General features: G+C 37.2%; 2 protein-coding genes across 4 annotated transcripts in view; one reads left to right on the forward strand and one right to left on the reverse strand.

Annotated features, from left to right (window-relative positions):
- The window catches only part of FGFBP3 (fibroblast growth factor binding protein 3), a 132,556-nt gene that overhangs the window by 58,461 nt on the left and 52,682 nt on the right, over positions 1–21,413 (forward strand). The gene's annotated exons all lie outside the window — the stretch shown is intronic.
- BTAF1 (B-TFIID TATA-box binding protein associated factor 1) overlaps positions 1–21,413 on the reverse strand; it is a 98,999-nt gene that overhangs the window by 38,103 nt on the left and 39,483 nt on the right. The window contains exons 12-19 of the mRNA XM_059169465.1: positions 20,979–21,119; positions 19,415–19,539; positions 16,119–16,239; positions 7,453–7,557; positions 5,844–5,993; positions 5,422–5,564; positions 4,990–5,164; positions 3,282–3,485 (exon numbers count right to left, since the gene is read on the reverse strand). Of these exons, the coding sequence (XP_059025448.1) occupies positions 3,282–3,485; positions 4,990–5,164; positions 5,422–5,564; positions 5,844–5,993; positions 7,453–7,557; positions 16,119–16,239; positions 19,415–19,539; positions 20,979–21,119 (1,164 nt within the window). The remainder of the gene's footprint in view (positions 1–3,281; positions 3,486–4,989; positions 5,165–5,421; positions 5,565–5,843; positions 5,994–7,452; positions 7,558–16,118; positions 16,240–19,414; positions 19,540–20,978; positions 21,120–21,413) is intronic.

The following is a 21,413-nucleotide window of genomic DNA, read 5'->3' on the forward strand; positions in this document are numbered from 1 at the left end:
CTTTTTTTAAGCCAAGACTAGTATTTTTATTTACCAGTACTTTTAGGTCAGATATAATTTATATAGAATGATCTGCACATAATTTACAGAAAACAAAAGTGTAAAGTTTGTTGATACACCCATGTAACTATGGGTAAAATCTTAAAGATTTTATTTGTTCATTTGACAGAGAGATCACAAGTAGGCAGAGAGAGAGGAAGGGAAGCAGGCCCCCCACTGAGCAGAGAGCCCAACTCAGGACTCGATCCCAGGACGCCGGGATCATGACCCGAGCTGAAGGCAGTGGCGCAACCCACTGAGCCACCCAGGCGCCCCAAACAAATAAAATCTTAAAAAACAAAAACAAAAAAACCAACCAGTTTCCCAATTTCTATCTCTATAGGTTAATTTTGCCTTTGTAGAACATCATATAAATGGAATCTTATAGTATGTATTCTTGTATGCAGGCATAAAATAAAAACTTTAAAGTAAAATAAATAGCCCTTCCCTCAATACTTTCTTTCTGAGATTCTGATGTGCCAGGTCAAAACCATGGACTAATTAAGCTGATGAAACAGTAGTTTCACTAAAGAGTAAGGTTTGAATAAGAGTGAAAAGTGAAAAGCTTGAAGAACGGGTCATCTGATAGATTTAATTTATATATTTAATTTTTTTTAAATTTTATTAAAAAAAAATTTTTTTTTAAAGATTTTATTTATTTATTTGACAGACAGAGATCACAAGTAGGCAGAGAGGCGGGCAGAGAGAGAGAGGAGGAAGCAGGCTCCCTGCTGAGCAGAGAGCCCGATGCAGGACTCGATCCCAGGACCCTGAGATCATGACCCAAGCCGAAGGCAGCGGCTTAACCCACTGAGCCACCCAGGCGCCCCTTTTTTTAATTTTAAAGAGAGAGAGAACTAGCTTGTGCTCGAGTAGGGGGAGGGGCAGGAGGAGAGGGAGAAGCAGACTCGTGCTGAGCACAGAGACCAAAGTGGGGCTGGATCCCATGACCCCGAGATCATGACCTTAGCTGAAATCAGGTGCCCCTGACAGCTTTAAAAAGAAAACATTTCCATACAAAAGCAAGCAAGCAAACAAAAAACCCCCACACAACAAACACCAAAAACCAAGTGGGACTATATCAAAACTAAAAAGCAGGGGTGCCAGGGTGGTTCAGTCAGTTAAATGTCTGCCTTTGGCTCAGGTCGTGATCCTAGCAACGTCCTAGGACAGACTGCCTACCCTCGGCAACCAGGGCGGCCCCCCACTTCCCTGCAGCCTCAGCAGGGAGCCTGCTTCTCCCTCTGCTCCTCCCCCCACTCAGGCTCACTCACTCTCTCTCACACTCTGTCTCAAATAAAATCTTTTAAAAAGGCGGGGCAAGAGGAGGCCTGCCAGGGTAGCTCAATCAGTTAATCATCAGCCTTCCACTCGAGTCATGATTTTGGAGTCCTGGGATTGAGCCTAATGTCGCGCTCCCTGCTCACTAGGGAGTCTGCTTCTCCCTCTCCCTCTGCCCACCCCCTGCTCCTTCTGTCTCTCTCTCCCTCTCAAATAAATAAAACCTTTAAAAAATAAATTAAAGGGGCAGCTGGGTGACTCAGTGGGTTAAAGCCTCTGCCTTTGGCTCAGGTCATGATCCCGGGGTCCTGGGGTCGAGCCCTGCATCGGGATCTCTGCTCAGCGGGAACCCTGCTTCCCTTCCTCTCTCTGCCTGCCTCTCTGCCTACTTGTGATCTCTCTCTCTCTGTCTGTCAAATAAATAAATAAATAAAATCTTAAAAAATAAATAAATTAAAATAAAAAATGAATTAAAAATTCAACATGCACTTCACATTATAAACATTAATTCAATATGGATGACAAATCTAAATATAAAAGCTAATACTGCAAAACTTCAGAAGAAAATGTAGTGAATACCTTCACAATTTAGAGATAAGAAAAGGCAATAAAAAAATAATGAATCACCAATACACATAACAACATGGATGAATTTTAAAAACATCATGCTGTGGGCGCCTGGGTGGCTCAGTGGGTTAAGCTGCTGCCTTCGGCTCAGGTCATGATCTCGGGGTCCTGGGATCGAGTCCCGCATCGGGCTCTCTGCTCAGCAGGGAGCCTGTTTCCCTCTATCTCCCTCTCTGCCTGCCTCTCTGTCTGCTTGTGATCTCTCTCTGTCAAATGGATAAATAAAATCTTAAAAAATAATAATAATAATAATGCTGAAAAAAACCCTTATACCAAACAGCACAGAGTGTAGGATTCCAATTATATGAAATTCTAGAATCAGCAAAACTAATCTATGGTGAAGGAAAAATCAGAACTTGAGAGCACGATAGGCAGGAATTGAAGTGTGTGTATCTGTAACTTGATAGGGGTTTGGGTTTCATAGGTATACCCATCTGTTGAAATTCATCAAATAATTTAAGATTTGTGTACTTCATAGTAAATAAACTTCACCTCACAATAAAGCAAAATGCAAATACTGAATTTTAGTTAATGATATATATACATGCTGAAGTATACCAATATCTGCAACTTACTTAGAAATGCATCAAATAAATAAGGTGGACTGATGGCTGGGTAAGTAAATAGCTGCATATATATGTGATAAAGCAAATTTACTAAAATGTTAACTATGCAATCTAGTTGGTGAGTATATGAATGTTCACTGTGTAATTCTCTTCTTACCTTTTCTTTACGTTGGGAGTATTTTTATTTTAAGTTGAGAGAAGTGAGGAGAATCACTCAGGAACTTACACAGAAGCAGTCTTTTCTATACTACTATAGTTTGTTTTGTTTTTTAAGGTTTTTATTTATTTGAGAGAGAAAGAGCCCATGCACAAGCAGAGGGTGGACAGAGGAGGAGGGAGAGGGAAAGATTCAAGCAGTCTACATGCTGAGTGCAGAGCCTGATGCAGCTCTGACCTCAGGACCCTGAGATCATGACCTGAGCCGAAACCAAGAGTTGGACCCTTAACCGACTGAGCCACTTAGGCACCCCTCTACTCCACCAGTTTTAAGCAAAACTGAGAAATGACCCAAAAATGGAACAGCTTTCTCTGATAGAGATATGCTGGTTTGTCAGAATCAGAGATTTAAAGAAAATTCCTTCCCCATCCCCAAAGTTCAAAAAAAGTCAATACAATGAAATAACTTTTCTACAAAGTATGGATGGCAGGCTATTAGGCCACAGACAGATTCAACCAATTAGTGTTTCTGCGGTTAGCTCACATGACAAATTTCTAATCTTTATTTCATGCTCAATCTAAAATTAAGAAAGTCATTTTTTTTTTACTCACCAGGTCATTAGCTTGATCTATTGTAAAAACATTGTTGTTTACTCTATTACCAACTTCAATATGTGCATCAGCTAATGATGAAATAAGCTGTTTACACTCATTCTGCATTCGCGTGAATGGAACGGCAATTTCATCGTAATACAAATGTTCTGAAAGGATATCAAGTAAACGTGGCTGCACAGCTAGGGTAACAGCTTTACACTCCTAAAATGCAACAGACAAAAAACATTCAGGGCAAATATATAAACATAACTCTAGAGATATATACATCTTCACTTGCAAACTACAACGTTCTAAATTCCTATTCATTCTGAATCTGTGTTGTTACCTCCCAGAACAACATCGTTAGTTGCACAGAGAAAAGGTATCACACCCAAACTACTCTAAAATTTTAATATGAATGACTCCAGAACATGCACATGGAACTGTTACAATTCCATTACATTTTGCACCTAATTACTCCTACTTTACTCTGAATTTACATGAAGTTTATATACATATAGCACATATTTTAAAAAATCTATAACTGTAAAAAGAAATCAGTCAGAAAAGAACACTTAGCATGCATTAAAAATGTTATTTGAAAACTTATTATTAGATTTCTTAACAGCTGAACCCATAGCTTCACATGCCATACTGTAGAAATGGATATATAATTTAAAAGCTACTTACCTGCCCCCAAATTTAACTAACCCTTCCCACTCTCTCTGGTTGTTGCCTGCCCCAACCAGAGGGGGAATGGCCTCAGTGGTGAGCCAAGAGGGGTTCTGTGGGATCTGGGTGATCAGCCTGGGCTTCACAGAGTAAGTCCAGAGAAGCTCTGTGAGGGTCCAGAAACCGAACTGTCAACACTTGCTGCTGAGTCTGAGAGGCACAAAAACACAGCATCACTGCCTCTCCAGCACACCGAGTCCTGCCTAAAAACAGATGAGCCTTGCTTCCTTCCAGAGGCAAAGCTGGGGTCTCAGTTGCAACAAAGCATGGCTCAATTACTTTTAGACATAGCTTATAGCTTTGACAAACTGCTAAGAGGCAGTAACAAGAAACTCTCACAGCAAGTGCAGACAGTTAAATTTCCAGAATTCCAGTTAATGGAATAAACAAAACCAGCAGGAAGTTTCTTTGATTTACAGAAGTCAGTCTTACACAAAATCACACACTTATTAGAAGTTAAAGGTGTAAAGAGGCTGCAGGAAATGGCTTATTTGAACACATGAAGATTTTCATTTAAATGTGGAGGTTTTATTCTTCCTGTGACCCAAAATTCTGCCCTTGCTACTACTCAAAACAAATGGATCTCTATTATTCAAAGCCTCTTACCTTTTATAGTTTTCAGGAACATATGAGATATAAAGGAATGAATGACCAAACTACTCTAAAATTTTAGAGTTGTTGTTTCCACACTAAACATGTGTTTTTAGGAGGGAAATTTCTTAACAGACTGTAGTTTCAAGAGCAAACATCCATTACATATGGTCATAGTTAGTAGTCTCAGGTACCAAATTAGGGGTCATAAGAAAAAAGTCTAAGGTTAAAAGCAAGTAGAAGAGAGACTATGTTTCACATTATAATTTAGAATACTTTTCTGTAACTGTTGCATTCTTATACAGAGAAAAATTTTTTCTGTTTGTAAAATACAATGAAAATAATCCTAACAGCTAAAGGAAACTGGTTTACTTGTCTTCATTACTTTGGGGCAAAATCTTACCTTTTGTAAAGCAGCCCATTCACAGATTACCAAAGCAACGCTAATTCTCTGTAAGGCAGATTTGGAGTTCAAATGGAAGAGCAGCAACTGGCCAAGGGATTCAGCTGGTTTAATTTCTTGGGTTACCACATTTACACCTGGATCACAAATACAGCAACAAAGTGCTCCTAACAATCTATGAGGGAGAAAAAAGAAGTTACTACAGAAATTACTTAAAGTTTCCCTTATTGAAGCTATAACTTTTCCCAAAAAAGACCTAACTCCTATATTATCTTCATAAGAAGACAGAAATCTCATTTCAAACTTTTAAGAAAATGAAAACTGTTTTCTTACACTTCTTCTTACTCTGTAACCAGTGTCCTGGAGGAAGTACTGATAAACACATCAGAAGAATATTCTGGTTAAAAAGCTTCTGAATTTTTGCATACTCACTTGGCTGCCATCATTCTGGCCCGCATAACCACAAAATCCCTAGTGGAGGGGTCTTCCATGATGGTGTCTGCACCTGCAATGTATTCCTGAAGGACTTCTTTCGTTTGGCTTTGGCCTTGGCGAACCTTACCACCTGTTTTTTCCTAGAGGGAAAGAGGGGGAAAAGAGTAAGTAAAAATTAATAATCAAATTTAATAGGCGATTCTCCTCTGTACACAAAAATACTCTCATTTGTTCTCCCAATAAAATATAGTTCTTTTCACAAAATTTTAACACGTTAAAATTATTATGCATTTGTAAAGTTCCTCATAAAATAATTTCTCTGTACATTAATTAAAATAAAATAAAGATACAAATTTCTTACATGGTTACCGTATTAATTAGAGCTGAACATATAAATACATTATGTCCTCTACACTTACCTTGGCTCTGGCTTTTACTTCTAGCAACATATTTAAATCAATAGGTAAATGAGAAGGCTGCATCATTAAGCAAAGCCAAGCTCCCATCCATGGACAGGCAGCTGCTACCACATACTGAACTGAAGCTTTGCTCAACAGTTCCATCCAAACCTACAGAGTGAAAGAGAAACATGAAAAGTGACATTTTCCGAGTGAGGGTTAATAAGACCTAATACTTATTTTTAGGAACACTGAATTGCAAAAAAAAAAAAAAGAAAAAGGAAAGTACATAGATGAATTTTAGAAGTCAGTATAAAGGCTCATTTTAAAATATTGCTTGGGGCGCCTGGGTGGCTCAGTGGGTTAAGGCCTCTGCCTTCGGCTCAGGTCATGATCCCAGGGTCCTGGGATCGAGCCCCGCATCGGGTTCTCTGCTCGGCCGGGAGCCTGCTTCCTCCTCTCTCTCTGCCTGCCTCTCTGCCTACTTGTGATCTCTGTCTGTCAAATGAATAAATAAAATCTTTAAAAAAAATAAAAAATAAATAAAAAATAAAATAAAATAAAATATTGCTTGATAGGTCTGTATACTAAAAAACACAAAAGGAAGTTTTAAAGAGAGGAATAGAAAGAATTTCCTTCAATATTTTGTGAAAATCTTAATTTTAAAATATAAGATACCCATAACAATAAAAGTTGTCAAAATTCTAGTCATTAAAATCCTCTGCATATATCATAAAGCTTGATACTAATGCAGCCTTATATTCAACACACATGCTTTGGGGGCACCTGAGTGGCTCTGTCGGTTAAGAATCTGGTTTCGGCTCAGGTCATGATCTTGCAGTCCTGGGATCCAGCCCTAGGCTAGGCTCCCTGCTCAGTGGGGAGTCGTCCTCTCCCTCTTCCCCTCCCCCAACTCATACTTTCTCTCTCTCTCAAATAAATAAATGTTAAAAAAAAAAAAAACATACACACACACACACACACTTCAAGATATAACAGTTCCTAATATATAACCTCTGCTAAAGTTAGAGGTGGTAAGATCCTAGTATAAATAAAGAGAACAACTTAAAGTTGTTGATTTGTGATCTTAATAAGGTATCTTTCTTGATGCCAAACATAAATGTAACTAAAAATAAACAGAAATAACACCACTGTTAATCCAAGGCTATTAAAGATGAGCTGCCTCAGTGACAACAACCATCTCCCTCCATAAACATTATTAAATATATCAAATTACTCTTCTTTAAAGATTCTAACACATACAACCAATCTTGCTAAGGGGAAAAAATAAATCTATAAATCTAAACCACAAAAATCAGATTCTATATATATTACCAATGAATCCCAAAAGATACAGCAAAATAAGTGATACAAAAAAAGTTTTTTTTTTTTCATTTTATTTTCTGTATTGAGGCTATCAGAAAAAAGTGCTTAAACACTTGCCTAGTAGACTTAACTATTTTACTCCATAAGAATCCTATTTCCTTGTCTCATAGATCTCCACACTTTTCAAATGTGTTGATTTCCAATTTTTTAAAATCTCTGAGCAACAACAGTACAGCAATTATGAAAAAATTTAAAAATCTACTAAGTTACTGGGGAAAAGAATACCGATATATTCACTGTGTACCTTGTGAATGAGGTCCAGAATTTCCTGGCTGCTTTCTAAAACACAAAACTGAAAAATGTGTCGCAGCATATCAGGCAGAATAGGTATAAGCCAAGATGAAGAGTTCTGAAAATAAAAACAGCATCAAATCTATAGTATAGAATTCTTAGGTGTTAGCTTATTTGAAGAGCTACAAGTCAAATAATACAAGTGTTACCAAAAAAGATGGTAGGTATAGCTTTATCAAAAGGGTTCAACTGGGTGATAAATTTTTACAAGATTTTGGAGCAACCATATCATATGTTATTCCAATGGTCTGGAGAAATTAAGTATCATAAGAACTAGTATTTTTAAAATGCAGATTCTCTAGTAGCACAGCATGGAGTCCATTTAGTAGAAAATACAAGACAAGACTGGGAAAACATCTGAAGGCCAAATTCACTTCACCTGAACAACGTGCAAGCATCTCCTTTTCAATATCATTGCAAAAAGTAATAGAGCTTTAGCTCACTATTAGTATTATCTTAAAATACTGCAAGGTATAATCTGGACCATCCAGGGCCAATCTGTATCTTGCAAATCTGAAAGTCGACCCACTTATTTTCACTAATTTTGCACCTGTCTTCCAGGAGACAATTATTGAGGAAGGAGATCTAATGCTGTTGCTTTTTATTTGTAGGTTTAATTAATTAGATTGGTGGGGGAAGGAACAGGTTACAGTGAAGAGTGTATTACTATTTATCAGTCCTTTAAAAATTGTCCTCCTTGAAATTCCTCTCTTTGGAACTTTTTTAAAAGTAGTTAACAGCCTTTTATATGCTACTAAGTAGGACTCTATCAAAAATATCCCCCCTAATCTTAGGGAATATCTACAAAGTGCTGATGATAATTTAGCATTATTCTAGCACAGTGTAAACTAAAATACAGAAAAATTCCTACCACAGTGTGTATACTTGACCAAGTTTAACTATAATCAGGAACACTATTACTCAAGCCATAAGTGAATTTAAGCTTTACAAGGCTTTTGAAAAAAAAATTTTTGGTCTGTGTTAAATAATTAACAGAGTAATTACTAGCACATGTCATGTTAGTACTAAATGTATTCCCCAACATTTTTGTAAGGAGCATCAGATGAGGGAGAGGGGCATTTGTGGGAATTACTGAAGAAAATGACTGATGGTTATGGAGTATGACACAGATGGGGTAGTTTTTTCCCAATTGTTTTATTAAGAATGATGTTCCTTGCTGTATTCGGCCTTCCTGGAACTCAGAATAGAGTTGATGAAAACGGAAATAAAGGACTATCAGACCGTTCACTGTTCTAGACAATCAAAGTGAAACTTCCAGCCATCTATACTCCTTCACACTACCCTCCAGCCAATTTCCTTTCACTTTCTCTTTAGTGCCATCATGCACTCTCTTGCTTCCAGAATTTCACATCCTGCTCCTTCCTGACCCTGTTCTTCACCTGCTACTATGAGAATTCTCCTCATTCTTCAGATCTTAGCTTAATCTTCACTTTTAGCAGGAAGGCTACCTTCCCTAACCTTCACTCACCTCACTAGATAGGATCCAACAGCATCCTCTACTTCCCCTACCAGATACTTACCTCTTTATGTTACTAGAGCTTGTCTAGTTGTCTATTTTTCTCCTATCTTGTTTAGTTTCCTGTTTTAAGCTCTACAGAGGGCAGAGACCTTATTTTTCACTGATCAGTATCCAAAGAATTGTAAGCACCTAGTAGGCACTAAAATATTAGTTGAATAAATCCGTAATTTCTTATAGGAAATGGTCCATGTCAGACAGTAGTTAGTAATATGTGTAATCTCTCACAACTGTAGTTGGTAATAAATCCCTAATTTGCAAAATTGACAGACAGAGTAAGCTTTTACCAGTACCCTTTTCCTATACCCCATCTTTTACCTTCCAACAAAAGGGTCAGATGTGGAAAAAAGCAGCAGTCTGATCATCACTCACATGAACAGCTGATTCCTGCCTGTAGGCAAATTCATCATCATTTCTTATCTCCATATCAAATGATTTGGGGTTGCAAGGGAGGAGATTTGGAAAAAAGATACCATAAAGTGATGAATCACACGGAGTTCTTTCATTAATTTGGTCTGAAATCCCATTTTGGCCCAATGCCAAAAGAAGAAAAAAAAAAAAACCCACACACAAAAATGAACCAAGCTCTGTGTTTACATAATTTATAATGCCTGTTCTATTCATTTACCCAACCAATATTTACTAAAAGTCAGCTAAATATTTAACCTTTGCTCTTGGCTTTTAATGTCTTTGCAAAATCTGGCCAATACCTAATTATGTTAATGTTCTCTAACGCCAATCTTAGTTAAATATGTTCTTTTGGTCTTTCTTTTCCTCTCTACATATGCTTATGAGACATTTCTTACATCCTAGATCCTCAGATTCCAACTTAATCTCATATATGTATTTTTTCATGCTAAATTTTCATGCTAAAGCATACCTTTCAAACAAGTCAATATTGTAACTGAAATTTTGGAATGACTCATAAACTGGCTGTGATACAAGCAGAACGGAAAAGTTGACCCAGTCAAGAGAACAAAAGACTGATGTCCAACATATTTTTCTAGATTGAGGAGTCAAGTTCTAACTACAACACTTATTGGTAACAATGCTAGTTATCCTGATATTCCAGTAAAATAGTTCACTGATAGACATATAGACTCATAGATATACTCTTTATGTACAAACATAGTCATAGGCTAAAGAGACAATACAGAAAGGAAAAATCAAGTGGTAAAGTCCTTCACTTTGATTGCCAAACTGCCAGTTTAACAAAAAAAGTTACACCTTGATTTTATGCCCTAATTAGTTTGGTTTGCCTAAAAGTTCTTATTTAATGATCCCTAAGAAGCCAAGTTTGCCAATACTTTCACATGTTAACATCACAGATGCTATGGTATTAACTGTCATTTTATTTAAGGATATTTTAGAGATGTACATGCCTACATACATACTCACCATGGGATAAACTTTAAGATTAAGGACATTTTTGTTATAAAAACTTCCGGTTTCATAAAGCAAAATAAAACAAGAAAATCACTGAAGATAATCAGAATACTTTCAAGGAAATAAAGGCATCAGTCTTTAAGGGGTATTGTTGCACTGAGCAATAGCCTGGCTTAGCCTCAACATTGCAGTTATTGAGAGGAAAGGGTTGAGAAGTTAGAAAATGAAACCAGAATAGAACTACCAGTAATTTAAAGATGGGTTCTTTTTTTTTTTTTTTTTTTTTTAAAGATTTTATTTATTTATTTGACAGAGAGAAATTACAAGTACACTGAGAGGCAGGCAGAGAGAGAGAGAAGGAAGCAGGCTCCCCGCTGAGCAGAGAGCCCGATGCGGGACTCGATCCCAGGACCCTGAGATCATGACCTGAGCCGAAGGCAGCGGCTTAACCCACTGAGCCACCCAGGCGCCCCAAGATGGGTTCATTTTTTTCACTTTGTACTTAGGATGACTTCATATATAAAAGTGAAAAAGCAATTCAACAGATACTTAATCCATTCTGTCTCCACGTAAAATTTAAAACTGAAAGTCAGCCAGAACTGGACCTGAGTCTGAGCCAAATAACTTACTATGAGTTGTGTAGGTACACAAACTTGTGGAAGTTTAATTTTTGGTCATCAGTTCCCTCATCTGCAATACAGGAATGGCAGTAGGCACCCATGTTACATGCTTACCAGGTTTCACAGCATAAATTAAGCCCTCAACAGTAACTTGGATTATTACTATAATTAAATATCATTCATTTATATATGAGGCATAAGAATGATATTTAATTCCAAACTGTTTAGGAAAGAATTCCCAGAACCAGAAGTGTTAATTATTGTTCTTACTATGTACTATTATTTATATTTTTATAGCATTAATATCTTAAATCACTTTCATGTATATTCTCTTACTTAGTCCATGTAACTCTGAGAAAGACTGGATGGAGATTATCATCAGAAGGTTTAAAATACTTGACCAAGGTCATAAATTTAACAAACAGTAGAGCTGAGGTTAAAACCCAGATTCTTTACTTAGTTATGCGATCTTTTCATTACAACACTAAAGAAACAATAGTGATAGAAAGCAGCTCAGAATAAGTAAGGCAAGTTAAAGTAAGAACAGATTTTTATCACCACAGGTCTATCATCTCTCATCCAAATTCTCTGGGGCCAAGTATGCTTTTAAATTCAGAGTTTTTTAAATTTTAGAATAATGAAGTTGTATTTGCTGCATGTTATATAATATCCTCAACAGGGTCTGAGGTAGTACCCAAAGTATGTTAATATTTCTGAAGCAAAATTTGTGAATGGGCACATTTAGTGGGATAAAGACTTATGAACAGTCTCTCTTCAGAATGAACACGTTTTTCCACCAAATAAGCAGTTTTGTAAGTTTATCTACCTTACAAAAAATCTTTGGATTTCAAAACCGCAAATAAGAGACTGAACTTGTATTACAAGATAGTTTGCAGATAGCTATGAAGCAATCAACAGTAACCACCAGGAGGGGTGCCTGGATGGCTAAAACCATCTGCCTTCAGCTCAGATGATGATCTCAAGGTCCTGCGACTGAGCTCCATGTCTGGCTCCTTGCTCATGGGGGAGTCTGCTTCTCAGTCTGCCTCTACCCCCACTCATGTGCATGCTCGCTCTCTCTCAAATAGATATATAAAAATCTTTATAAAAAATTTAAGAACATGAGTAACCATCAGGAAATGCTGTGGCAAAGAATACAGTAACAGAACTATCAGACATGGTTTAGTCTATTTTCTCAGAAAGCAAATAATGTTGCTGAGATCATAGAATTAACAAAAGCCATTAAGTGTTCACTTATTAATGACTTTAGATAAAGGAAAAAAAAATCACAGTGAGCTGAACAAGTTAGAACTATTTTGCAGCACCTGTTCCCTGAAGTAAAGACAGAGAGAGGAAAAAAGGGAGATGATATTCTGGAAGGACAATGGCTATGTGTAGAAGGAATTGTAGGGGGCTGGTGATGAGCCATGTGCCAAATAGTCTCATCAAAGGAATCAAAGGGCATCCAAACAGGTCAAGAAAAAATAAAACTATTTGCAGATAACATGATACTATACGGAGAAAACTCTAAGGACTCCACCAAAAACTTACTAGAACTGACAAATGAATTCAGTAAGGGCACAGGATACAAAATCAATATACAGAAATCTGCATTTCTATACAGCAATAATGAAGCAAAAGAAAGAGAAATTAAGAAAATAATCCCATTTACGACAGCACCAAAAATAATAAAATACTGGGCGCCTGGGTGGCTCAGTGGGTTAAGCCGCTGCCTTCGGCTCAGGTCATGATCTCAGAGTCCTGGGATCGAGTCCCGCATCGGGCTCTCTGCTCGGCAGGGAGCCTGCTTCCTCCTCTCTCTCTGCCTACTTGTGATCTCTGTCTGTCAAATAAATAAATAAAATCTTTAAAAAATAATAATAATAATAATAAAATACCTAGAAATACAATTAACCAAGGAAATGAAAGACCTGTACTCTGAAAAATATAACACTGATGTATCCTGCTTTTGTGTTTTTCTTCGTTATTCTGGTATGTGCATGATCCTTTATTTTTTGAGTTTTAATGTTTGTTGTGTTTCTGATACCCTTTTGTATTAGTTATCTATGCCTTTAACTTTTTTATCTCTCCTTAAAAATTTTTAATGGTATCACTAATGAAATTTCCCATTTCTGTCTAGCTTATATCTTCAGATTGTCTCTCTACTGCAAGTCACACTGCTGAGGGTAATTCAAAATGATAAGCCAATTCTGGATGACACTCTCTCTCTCTCTTTTTTTTTAAAGATTTTATTTATTTATTTGACAGATAGAGATCACAAGTAGCCCGATGTGGGGCTTGATCCCAGGACCCTGGGATCATGACCTAAGCCAAAGGCAGAGGCTTTAACCCACTGAGCCACCCAGGCACCCCTGGAAGACACTTTTTTATAAAATTAAACATACTGCTTGTGCTCTTTGGTATTTACCTAAGTGCACTGAAACTTGTGCCCATACAAACATCTCCACGTGAATGTTTAAAACTTTATTCATGGGTGCCTAGGTGGCTTAGTAGATTAATTGTCTGACTTTAGCTCAGGTCATGATCCCAGGGCCCTGGGATCCAGCCCTGCATCAGGCTCCTCACTTAGAGGAAAGTCTGCTTCTTTCTCACCCTCTCCCTCTGCCCTTTCTTCTGCTCGTGTGCATGTACACTTTCTCATAAAAATAAAATCTTAAAAAAAACCTTTATTCATAATTCCCCCAAACAGGAAGTAACCAAGATACCCTTCAATAGGTAAGTAAATGAACTGTGGTACATCCATACAATAAAATATTTGGTGATAAAAATAAATGAGTCATCAGACCACAAAAAGACATAAAGAAACCTTAATTTCACATGGCTAAATGAAACAAGCCAATCTCAAAAGGCTATATATTATATGATTCCAACTATTTGAAATGCTGGAAAAGTCTAAACTATGGAGACCAAAAAAAAGAAGTGATTGTTAAGAATTTGGGAGGAAGAAAAGAGGGATCCCTAGATGGAGCAAAGGAATTTTTTTAGGGCAATGAAACTATTGTGTATGATACTGTAATGGGGGATACATACCACTCGGCATTTATCAAAACCCATAGAACCTACAATACAAAGAGTGACCTCTGATGTAAACTATGGACTTTAGTTAAGTGATAATGGATCAAGACTGAGGTGCCTAAGTGGCTCAGCTCGTTAAGTACGTGACTCTTGATTTCAGCTGAGGTCATGATCTCAGACTTGTGAGATCAGGCTCCACAGCAGGCTCCGTGCTGGGCATGGGGCCTGCTTAAGATTTTCTCTCTCTCTGCACTCTCCTGCCAAAATAATTTTTTTAAATGAATCAATACTGGTTCATCAAGTATAACAAATGTACTACACTACAATACACACTGTGTGTGTGTGTACAGGCATATAGGGGCATATTAGGAACTATGTACTTTGAAAAAAAAAACAAAAAACCATGTACTTTTCGCTCAATTTTTCAGTAAACTTAAAACTGCTCTTAAAAGTAAAGTCTAAAAAAAAAAAAAAAAAAAAAAAGTAAAGTCTAGGGGCGCCTGGGTGGCTCAGTGGGTTAAAGCCTCTGCCTTCAGCTCAGGTCATGATCTCAGGGTCCTGGGATGGAGCCCCACATCAGGCTCTCTGCTCAGCAGGGAGCCTGCTTCCCACCCCCCCCGCCTGCCTCTCTGCCTACTTGTGATCTCTGTCAAATAACCAAATAAATTCTTAAAAAAAAAAAAAAATTAAGTCTATTAGGGGTGCCTGGGTGGCTCAGTGGGTTAGAGCCTCTGCCTTCGGCTCGGGTCATGATCCCAGCCTGCTAGGATCGAGCCCCACATCTCTGCTCGGCGGGGAGCCTGCTTCTCTCCTCTCTCTGTCTCCCTCTCTGCCTACTTGTGATTTCTGTCAAATAAATAAATAAAATCTTAAAAAAAAAGTAAAGTCTATTAGAAAAATAATAAAGAACAACATGAAGTGAAGAAATCTGGTAACTTCAAGAGGGCTAATAACCAAAGTAAATTTAAGAATGCTTCCATCAAAACATTTGGACAAAACCACAAAACTGAAATGAAGTGAAAATTCAGAAAAACCCATGACAGTTTTGTCATGCCTGATCAACTGAGGATTATAAAACAAACCTGACAGTTCTTCCTCAGAAGACTGTGATTAGATAAAATTAAAAAAATAAGGCAAAACAAAATTTACACATACTAAGTCACAGAAGTGCAACAAAATACCATGCTGCAGATTAAAGCAAGTCCACATGGAATATCTCCCCACCTTTTTTAATATTCCTAATTCACAGAGAATGCATGATTAGTGAAAACAGGAAAGACATATACCCATACTATAATCTATTGTCTAAAAATAAATAATTAACCACTGCTTTTTAAATATGACTGGCTCAAACTGTAGTACCCACAAATAACAGCATGTCAGAATGGATTCCTTATGGTATTTCCCCAAATTCTAGTATTCTGTTTGACCTACTGTTATTTTTAAAATAGAAATCTGACGTTTTATAAGCAGGGGAAATGCTTATAAAAAGGGAAAATGACTCCTGAAGTACACACTACCCTTGGAAATACCATGCTCTTAAGATTAAGTAATTCTTGGGTACCTGGATGGCTCAGTGGTTAAGCATTTGCCTTTGGCTCAGGTCATGATCCCAGGGTCCTGGGATTGAGTCCTACACCAGCTTCCCTATGAAGTGGGAATCTGCTCCTCACTCTCCCTCTGATCCTAACCCCTGCTTCTGTGTGCGCACTCTCTTTCTCTCAAATAAATAATAATTTTTTTAAAAAATTTTATTTATTTGAGAATGAGAGAGAAGGACAGAACCAGTGGGAGGAGGGCAGAGGAAAAAGCAGACTCCTGCCCAACACGGGACGTGATCCCAGGACCCTGGGATCACAACCTGAACCAAAGGCAGACACTTAACCAACTGAGCCACCCAGGCGCCCAAGATTAAGTAATTCTTAAGAGGAGGCAAGTGCCTAGCAATTTCATCATCAGTCTTTAGGGGTCATACTATAGAACTCCAAATACAGCCTTATTTTATATAATTTCAAGATCACTATAGTTATTAGTTCTTACCTGGTCCTGTGTTGATAATAAGGTAAATAGAGTCTCCAAAGCTGCTCTTCGAACTGATGATATAGTGTGATGCAAAAAAGGCCAGACACGTGGAACTAAAACTGTGAGTGACTGCTGAATACTAATAAAGAAAACACAAATTAATCTTACTCATTCTCAGCTGAAACTCTGTTGGTATATTATCGAACCATGTCCTTGTGAACCTAGTATCTTTCTTGATGGATAAATTCTAAAAACATACAAGTTTCATAAGAACATTCATTTACAATCCTCATTCACAACTGTTACTATAGCACCAGAGTAGCCAGAGCAAACAGTCATAAAAAATATATGAACATTAAGTTCTATGGCACTAATGCCATGAGTTACCTTTTTAAAATAAGAACTTTCTAATGTAACTGCCCTTATTTTCAATCTGTCCTTACTCAGGAAAATGGGACATGTATCTCAACTGGCAATCAGGCTACACAAAATCAAGATTGTTAATTGTTCCTTCTTTCCCATGGTGAATGCCAATGGGTAATCATTAGATGCACAGAATTTACATTCCCCTCTTTGGGGTCGCCTCTGTCACATATCAAATGAGCAAGCGGTGGTATGGTAATAGTTTTGAAATTTTTCATCTTGATTTAGCATTACTAAGAAACCTCAAAAAAAAAAAAAAGAAAAGAAACCTCAACTATCTTCCTTCACAGATTAGAATTTAAGTGGAAAAACATGCAAAGCCACATCAATGCTAATAACTTGGACCACAGGATTCCTGCCACAACCATGAGCATTTATAAAAATTACCTTAGATTAGAAAATGATCTATAAATAGCATTTGAAATATGTAACTCTGTAGAAAAAGGCATGAATAAAAAATACAGCAAGTGTAACTATATATTCTTTTGTGGATCCTGAGGAGGCCTATCTTTTAACACTATACTCATTACTTGCAGTTTATATGCAACATCACTTCTTACATTTACTTACACATTTAGTAAATTTACTCATAAAATTCTAATTTAAACACATGCACAGAGATGCTAAAACAGACTTGATCCATGTAAAAGCATTATAACAAGGTCTTAATAGTATGACTGCTCATGCTCCCAAAGACATGCTGCATTTCTTACATAAGCTGGAAAGTATCTGCCAAACATAACATATGAAGCAAATTTTCCAAAAATGCAACTTCAAAAAAATTAAAACCTTTATTATTTCACATTGAATTAACAGATTTTTCATTTTCTTATATTATCTAGCCTTCCTGACACTATCTATTAAACTTTTTTTTTTTTTAAGTCCTAAGTCCTTATTTAGGGCTGCTGTTAATAAAGGCTCATAGTCCAAACCCACTCCACCCACTGTTTTTTTTTTAAGTAAAGTTTTACTGGAACACAGCCATGTTCACTCCTTTATATACTCTCTATGGCTGCTTTTGCACTACAATGACATAGCTAAGTAGTTTTGACGATGATATGGCCTACAAAATCAAAACTACCACCATTTGGGCTTTTGCAGTAAAAGTTTGACAACTTCTGATGTAGGGTAATTAAAAACTTTTGCATTTTGCAGCTTGAAAAGGGCATTCACATAGATGAACTCATTTTATCTCTATAGTTTCTGGGGTGCCTGGGTGGCTCAATTGTTAAGCATCTGCCTTCCTTCGGCTCAGGTCATGATCCCAGGGTCTTAGGATCAAGTCCCACATCAGGCTCGCTGCCCAGCGGGAAACCTGCGTCTCCCTCTCCCACTCCCTCTGCTTGTGTTCCCTCTCTTGCTGTGTCTCTGTCAAATAAATAAAAAAATCTTTAAAAAAAAAAAAAATCCCTATAGCTTTCACTACTAATTGAAAGTACCTGGGACGCCTGGGTGGCTCAGTTGGTTGAGCAGCTGCCTTCGGCTCGGGTCATGATCCTAGCGTCCTGGGATCGAGTCCCACACTGGGCTCCTTGCTCAGCAGGGAGCCTGCTTCTCCCTCTGACTCTGCCTGCCATTCTGTCTGCCTGTGCTCGCTCTCCTCCCCCCCGATAAATAAATAAAATCTTAAAAAAAAAAAAAAAAGAAAAAAAGAAAGTACCTGAAAATTATAAAATCCCATATATATACACTACCACTTTTTCTCTTCCTTTGCTTTTATAGGCACTTACTTCGCTATCCCAACTTATAGGCTGTCCTACTGGCCTAAATTTAACAGAGTGTTCACAGAAGGTTATTATTTGAAATATTCTGTACATATTTTTAATACATCTCAAAGAGCCAGAAATCATTTATAATCATAATCATATGAATATTTATGAAACATCCTCACTAGGCTAAGAATGAACAGTACTTAATTTTCTCATCTCTGGTTTTTAGAGTTGCATATGAATTTTTTCTTCAATATCTCCAAAGATACTATTTGTGTGTGTGTGTGTGCTATTTTTTTTCTCCAAAGATACTGTTAATAGTAACAGTATAATTCAGTGGCAGTCTAAAAGGTAAGGAAAACATTAATGAGCTGAACTTTATTTCAATTATCAGGAGAGGAAAACAGGTGACACTTAAAATTTTTGGTTTATGTTTGGCCTCACTCAATCTCTACCTTTGGCATTATATTACATTATTATGTATTCCCTTCCTGATGAGTAATTATTGAAGTCAAGAGCAAGAGCTGGAAGGAACATTACAAGAAAAAGTTCAGGGACGCCTGGGTGGCTCAGTGGGTTAAAGTCTCTGCCTTTGGCTCAGGTCATGATCCCAGTGTCCTGGGACTGAGTCCCACATCAGGCTCCCTGCTCAGTGGGGAGCCTGTTTCTCCCTCTGCCTCTGCCTGCCACTCTGCCTACTTGTGTGATCTCTCTCTCTGTCAAATAAATAAATAAAATCTTAAAAAAAAAAAAAATAGACATTATTAAAAAAAAGAAAAAGTTCACAGAGGAGCAAATATTGGAAAATATAATGCTGATATTCAATGATAATTCTTTAGCTAAATGTCTCTAAATAAAGCTGAAATTCTAAATTCTGGGGCTAGAGATGAAGATAATATGCAGTGATTCTATTTCTGAAGTTAACTATCATAGGATGAGCAAGATGAAAAATTATATAACCAAAATAGCCAAAAGGTAAAGAATATGACCATTTTACCTTCCTGCCCCAAATATACTGGTGGTTAGAGAGTAAAAGAAAAGGCTGCTTGAAAATACTAGTCTTTGACATCCCCAACTTATGGTGCTGTTCTTAAAGATGCTAGGCTTTCATTTTTAGGTTTCATTATCTGGAAATGTATGTAAACACTTTTTACTTTACTCCCACTAACTACAAATAATTACCTGCATTGTTGGACCTGAGGATAAGTTAATAAGGATGAAAGAAGAGTCATAATACTATTTGTTGAAGCTGTAAGATCATCTAGTTCCAGAAGAGCATCCCATAATGTATTTATAATGAAGGGTACCTATAAGATCAGTTATTAAGAAAACATTTATTTTACACAAAATATCCACAAGCCACACCAGACTGTAGCCCCTAATGATTCAAAAACATTTACAATCCCCATGCCTTTGACAGTACCAGTTTTGAGCAAAATTAAGGAGACATTATTTGCCTTTAGCAATTCTCTATTCCTCTTCAAATGCCACTCAACTCTACTTTGGCACTTCCCACTTCCCTTTCTTACCAGGCTCATAATGGAAGGGAGAATTCAGGAATTAAGATAGCCAACACTCCATTTTATGCCAATACTCTATTTTGTGTAAAAAAAACAAACTCTGAAAACAATACAGTGTACACACACAAGACATGACGCTCTGTGTAAAGTAACTTTAATATATTTAAAACAATACTAATCATCAAGAAAAGACAAATTTAGTTTTTGAGCTCTTAAGTAAATACTGCTTGCTGCACTTCCAAATATATGTGTTCTGGTTTTAATAATAGAAAAGAAAGTCAGACAGATTGTAAAAGAGGCCATTTCAAAAAATGAAACCAGATTTAAAAAATCTAAAGCCAAAACCAAAATCAAAACAAACAAAAAAAAGAATCCCGTATGTCTAAAAACCAGGAGTGAAATAAAGAAGAAAGGGTTGCTTTATTCTCAAAGATGTTCCCTATGTATATTCTGTACATGGAAGGGAAGTAGATTAGTAGACAAAGTTCACTCCTTCAAGGATAATATGTAAGTGAAATTGTACACATCAGAGCACAATCTATCATAAGAAAAATAGAGGATGGGGGATAGAGGATGGGGGATGCCTAAGTGGCTCAGTTGGTTAAGTATCTGCCTTCAGCTCAGGTCATGATCCCAGGGTCCTGGGATCGAGTCCCACATCAGGCCCCCTGCTCAGTGGGGAGCCTGCTTCTCCCTCTGCCTGCTGCTCCCCTTGCTTGTGCTCACTCACTCTCTCACTCTTGCTCTCTCTCTAGCAAATAAATAAAATCTAAAAAAAAATAAATAAATAAGAGGATGGGGTGTCTGGCTGACTCAGATGGTAGAACATGACACTCTCAAACTCAGAGTTGTGGGGCGCCTGGGTGGCTCAGTGGGTTAAAGCCTCTGCCTTCAGCTCAGGTCCTGATCTCAGGGTCCTGGGATCAAGCCCCACGTTGGGCTCTCTGCTCAGCAGGGAGCCTTCCTCCTCCTCTCTCTTTCTGCCTGCCTCTCTGCCTACTTGTGATCTCTGTCAAATAAATAAATAAAATATTTAAAAAAAAAAAAAAAACTCAGAGTTGTAAGTTTGAGCCCCATATTGTGTATAGAGATTACTTAAAGATAAAATTTAAAAAAAAAAAAAAATAGGAGGATGAAAGAGTAAAAAATACTCAGTTTTTCCTAATACTCTACGCCCCGAATGTAAACAAGCTCTGTAGAAGAAAATGGAAAAATATTTAATTTACCTTCTGTGTCTGAAGATACACAAGGCTTTCTACCACAGGTACTAACGATGCTGCAGCAACAGCTCTGACATCATCATCAAGGTCCTGAAGTCCTTCAATTATTCTAGTTAAAACTTTAGGCAATAAAGTATTAATTACATCCTGTAAAACAGAACATCAAAATAAATTAATTTTTTGTAATTAAATTATTGTGTTTAAACATTTTTTATTAAATTTACTGTAAGAAAGCATAAATCCTAATCTTTTTTTTAAGTTAACTTATTTAAGTAATCTCTACACCCAAGGTAGGGCTCGAACTCACGATCCTGATATCATAAGTCACATGCTCTTCTGACTGTGCCTGTCAGGCACCTCATGAATCCCAATCTTTATTAAAAAGGAATCACATAGGGCACCTGCGTGGCTGAGTCAGTTAAGCATCTGCCTTCAGCTCAG

This window comes from Mustela lutreola, chromosome 4, assembly GCF_030435805.1.
Source record: "Mustela lutreola isolate mMusLut2 chromosome 4, mMusLut2.pri, whole genome shotgun sequence".
NCBI classification, from domain to species: domain Eukaryota; kingdom Metazoa; phylum Chordata; class Mammalia; order Carnivora; family Mustelidae; genus Mustela; species Mustela lutreola.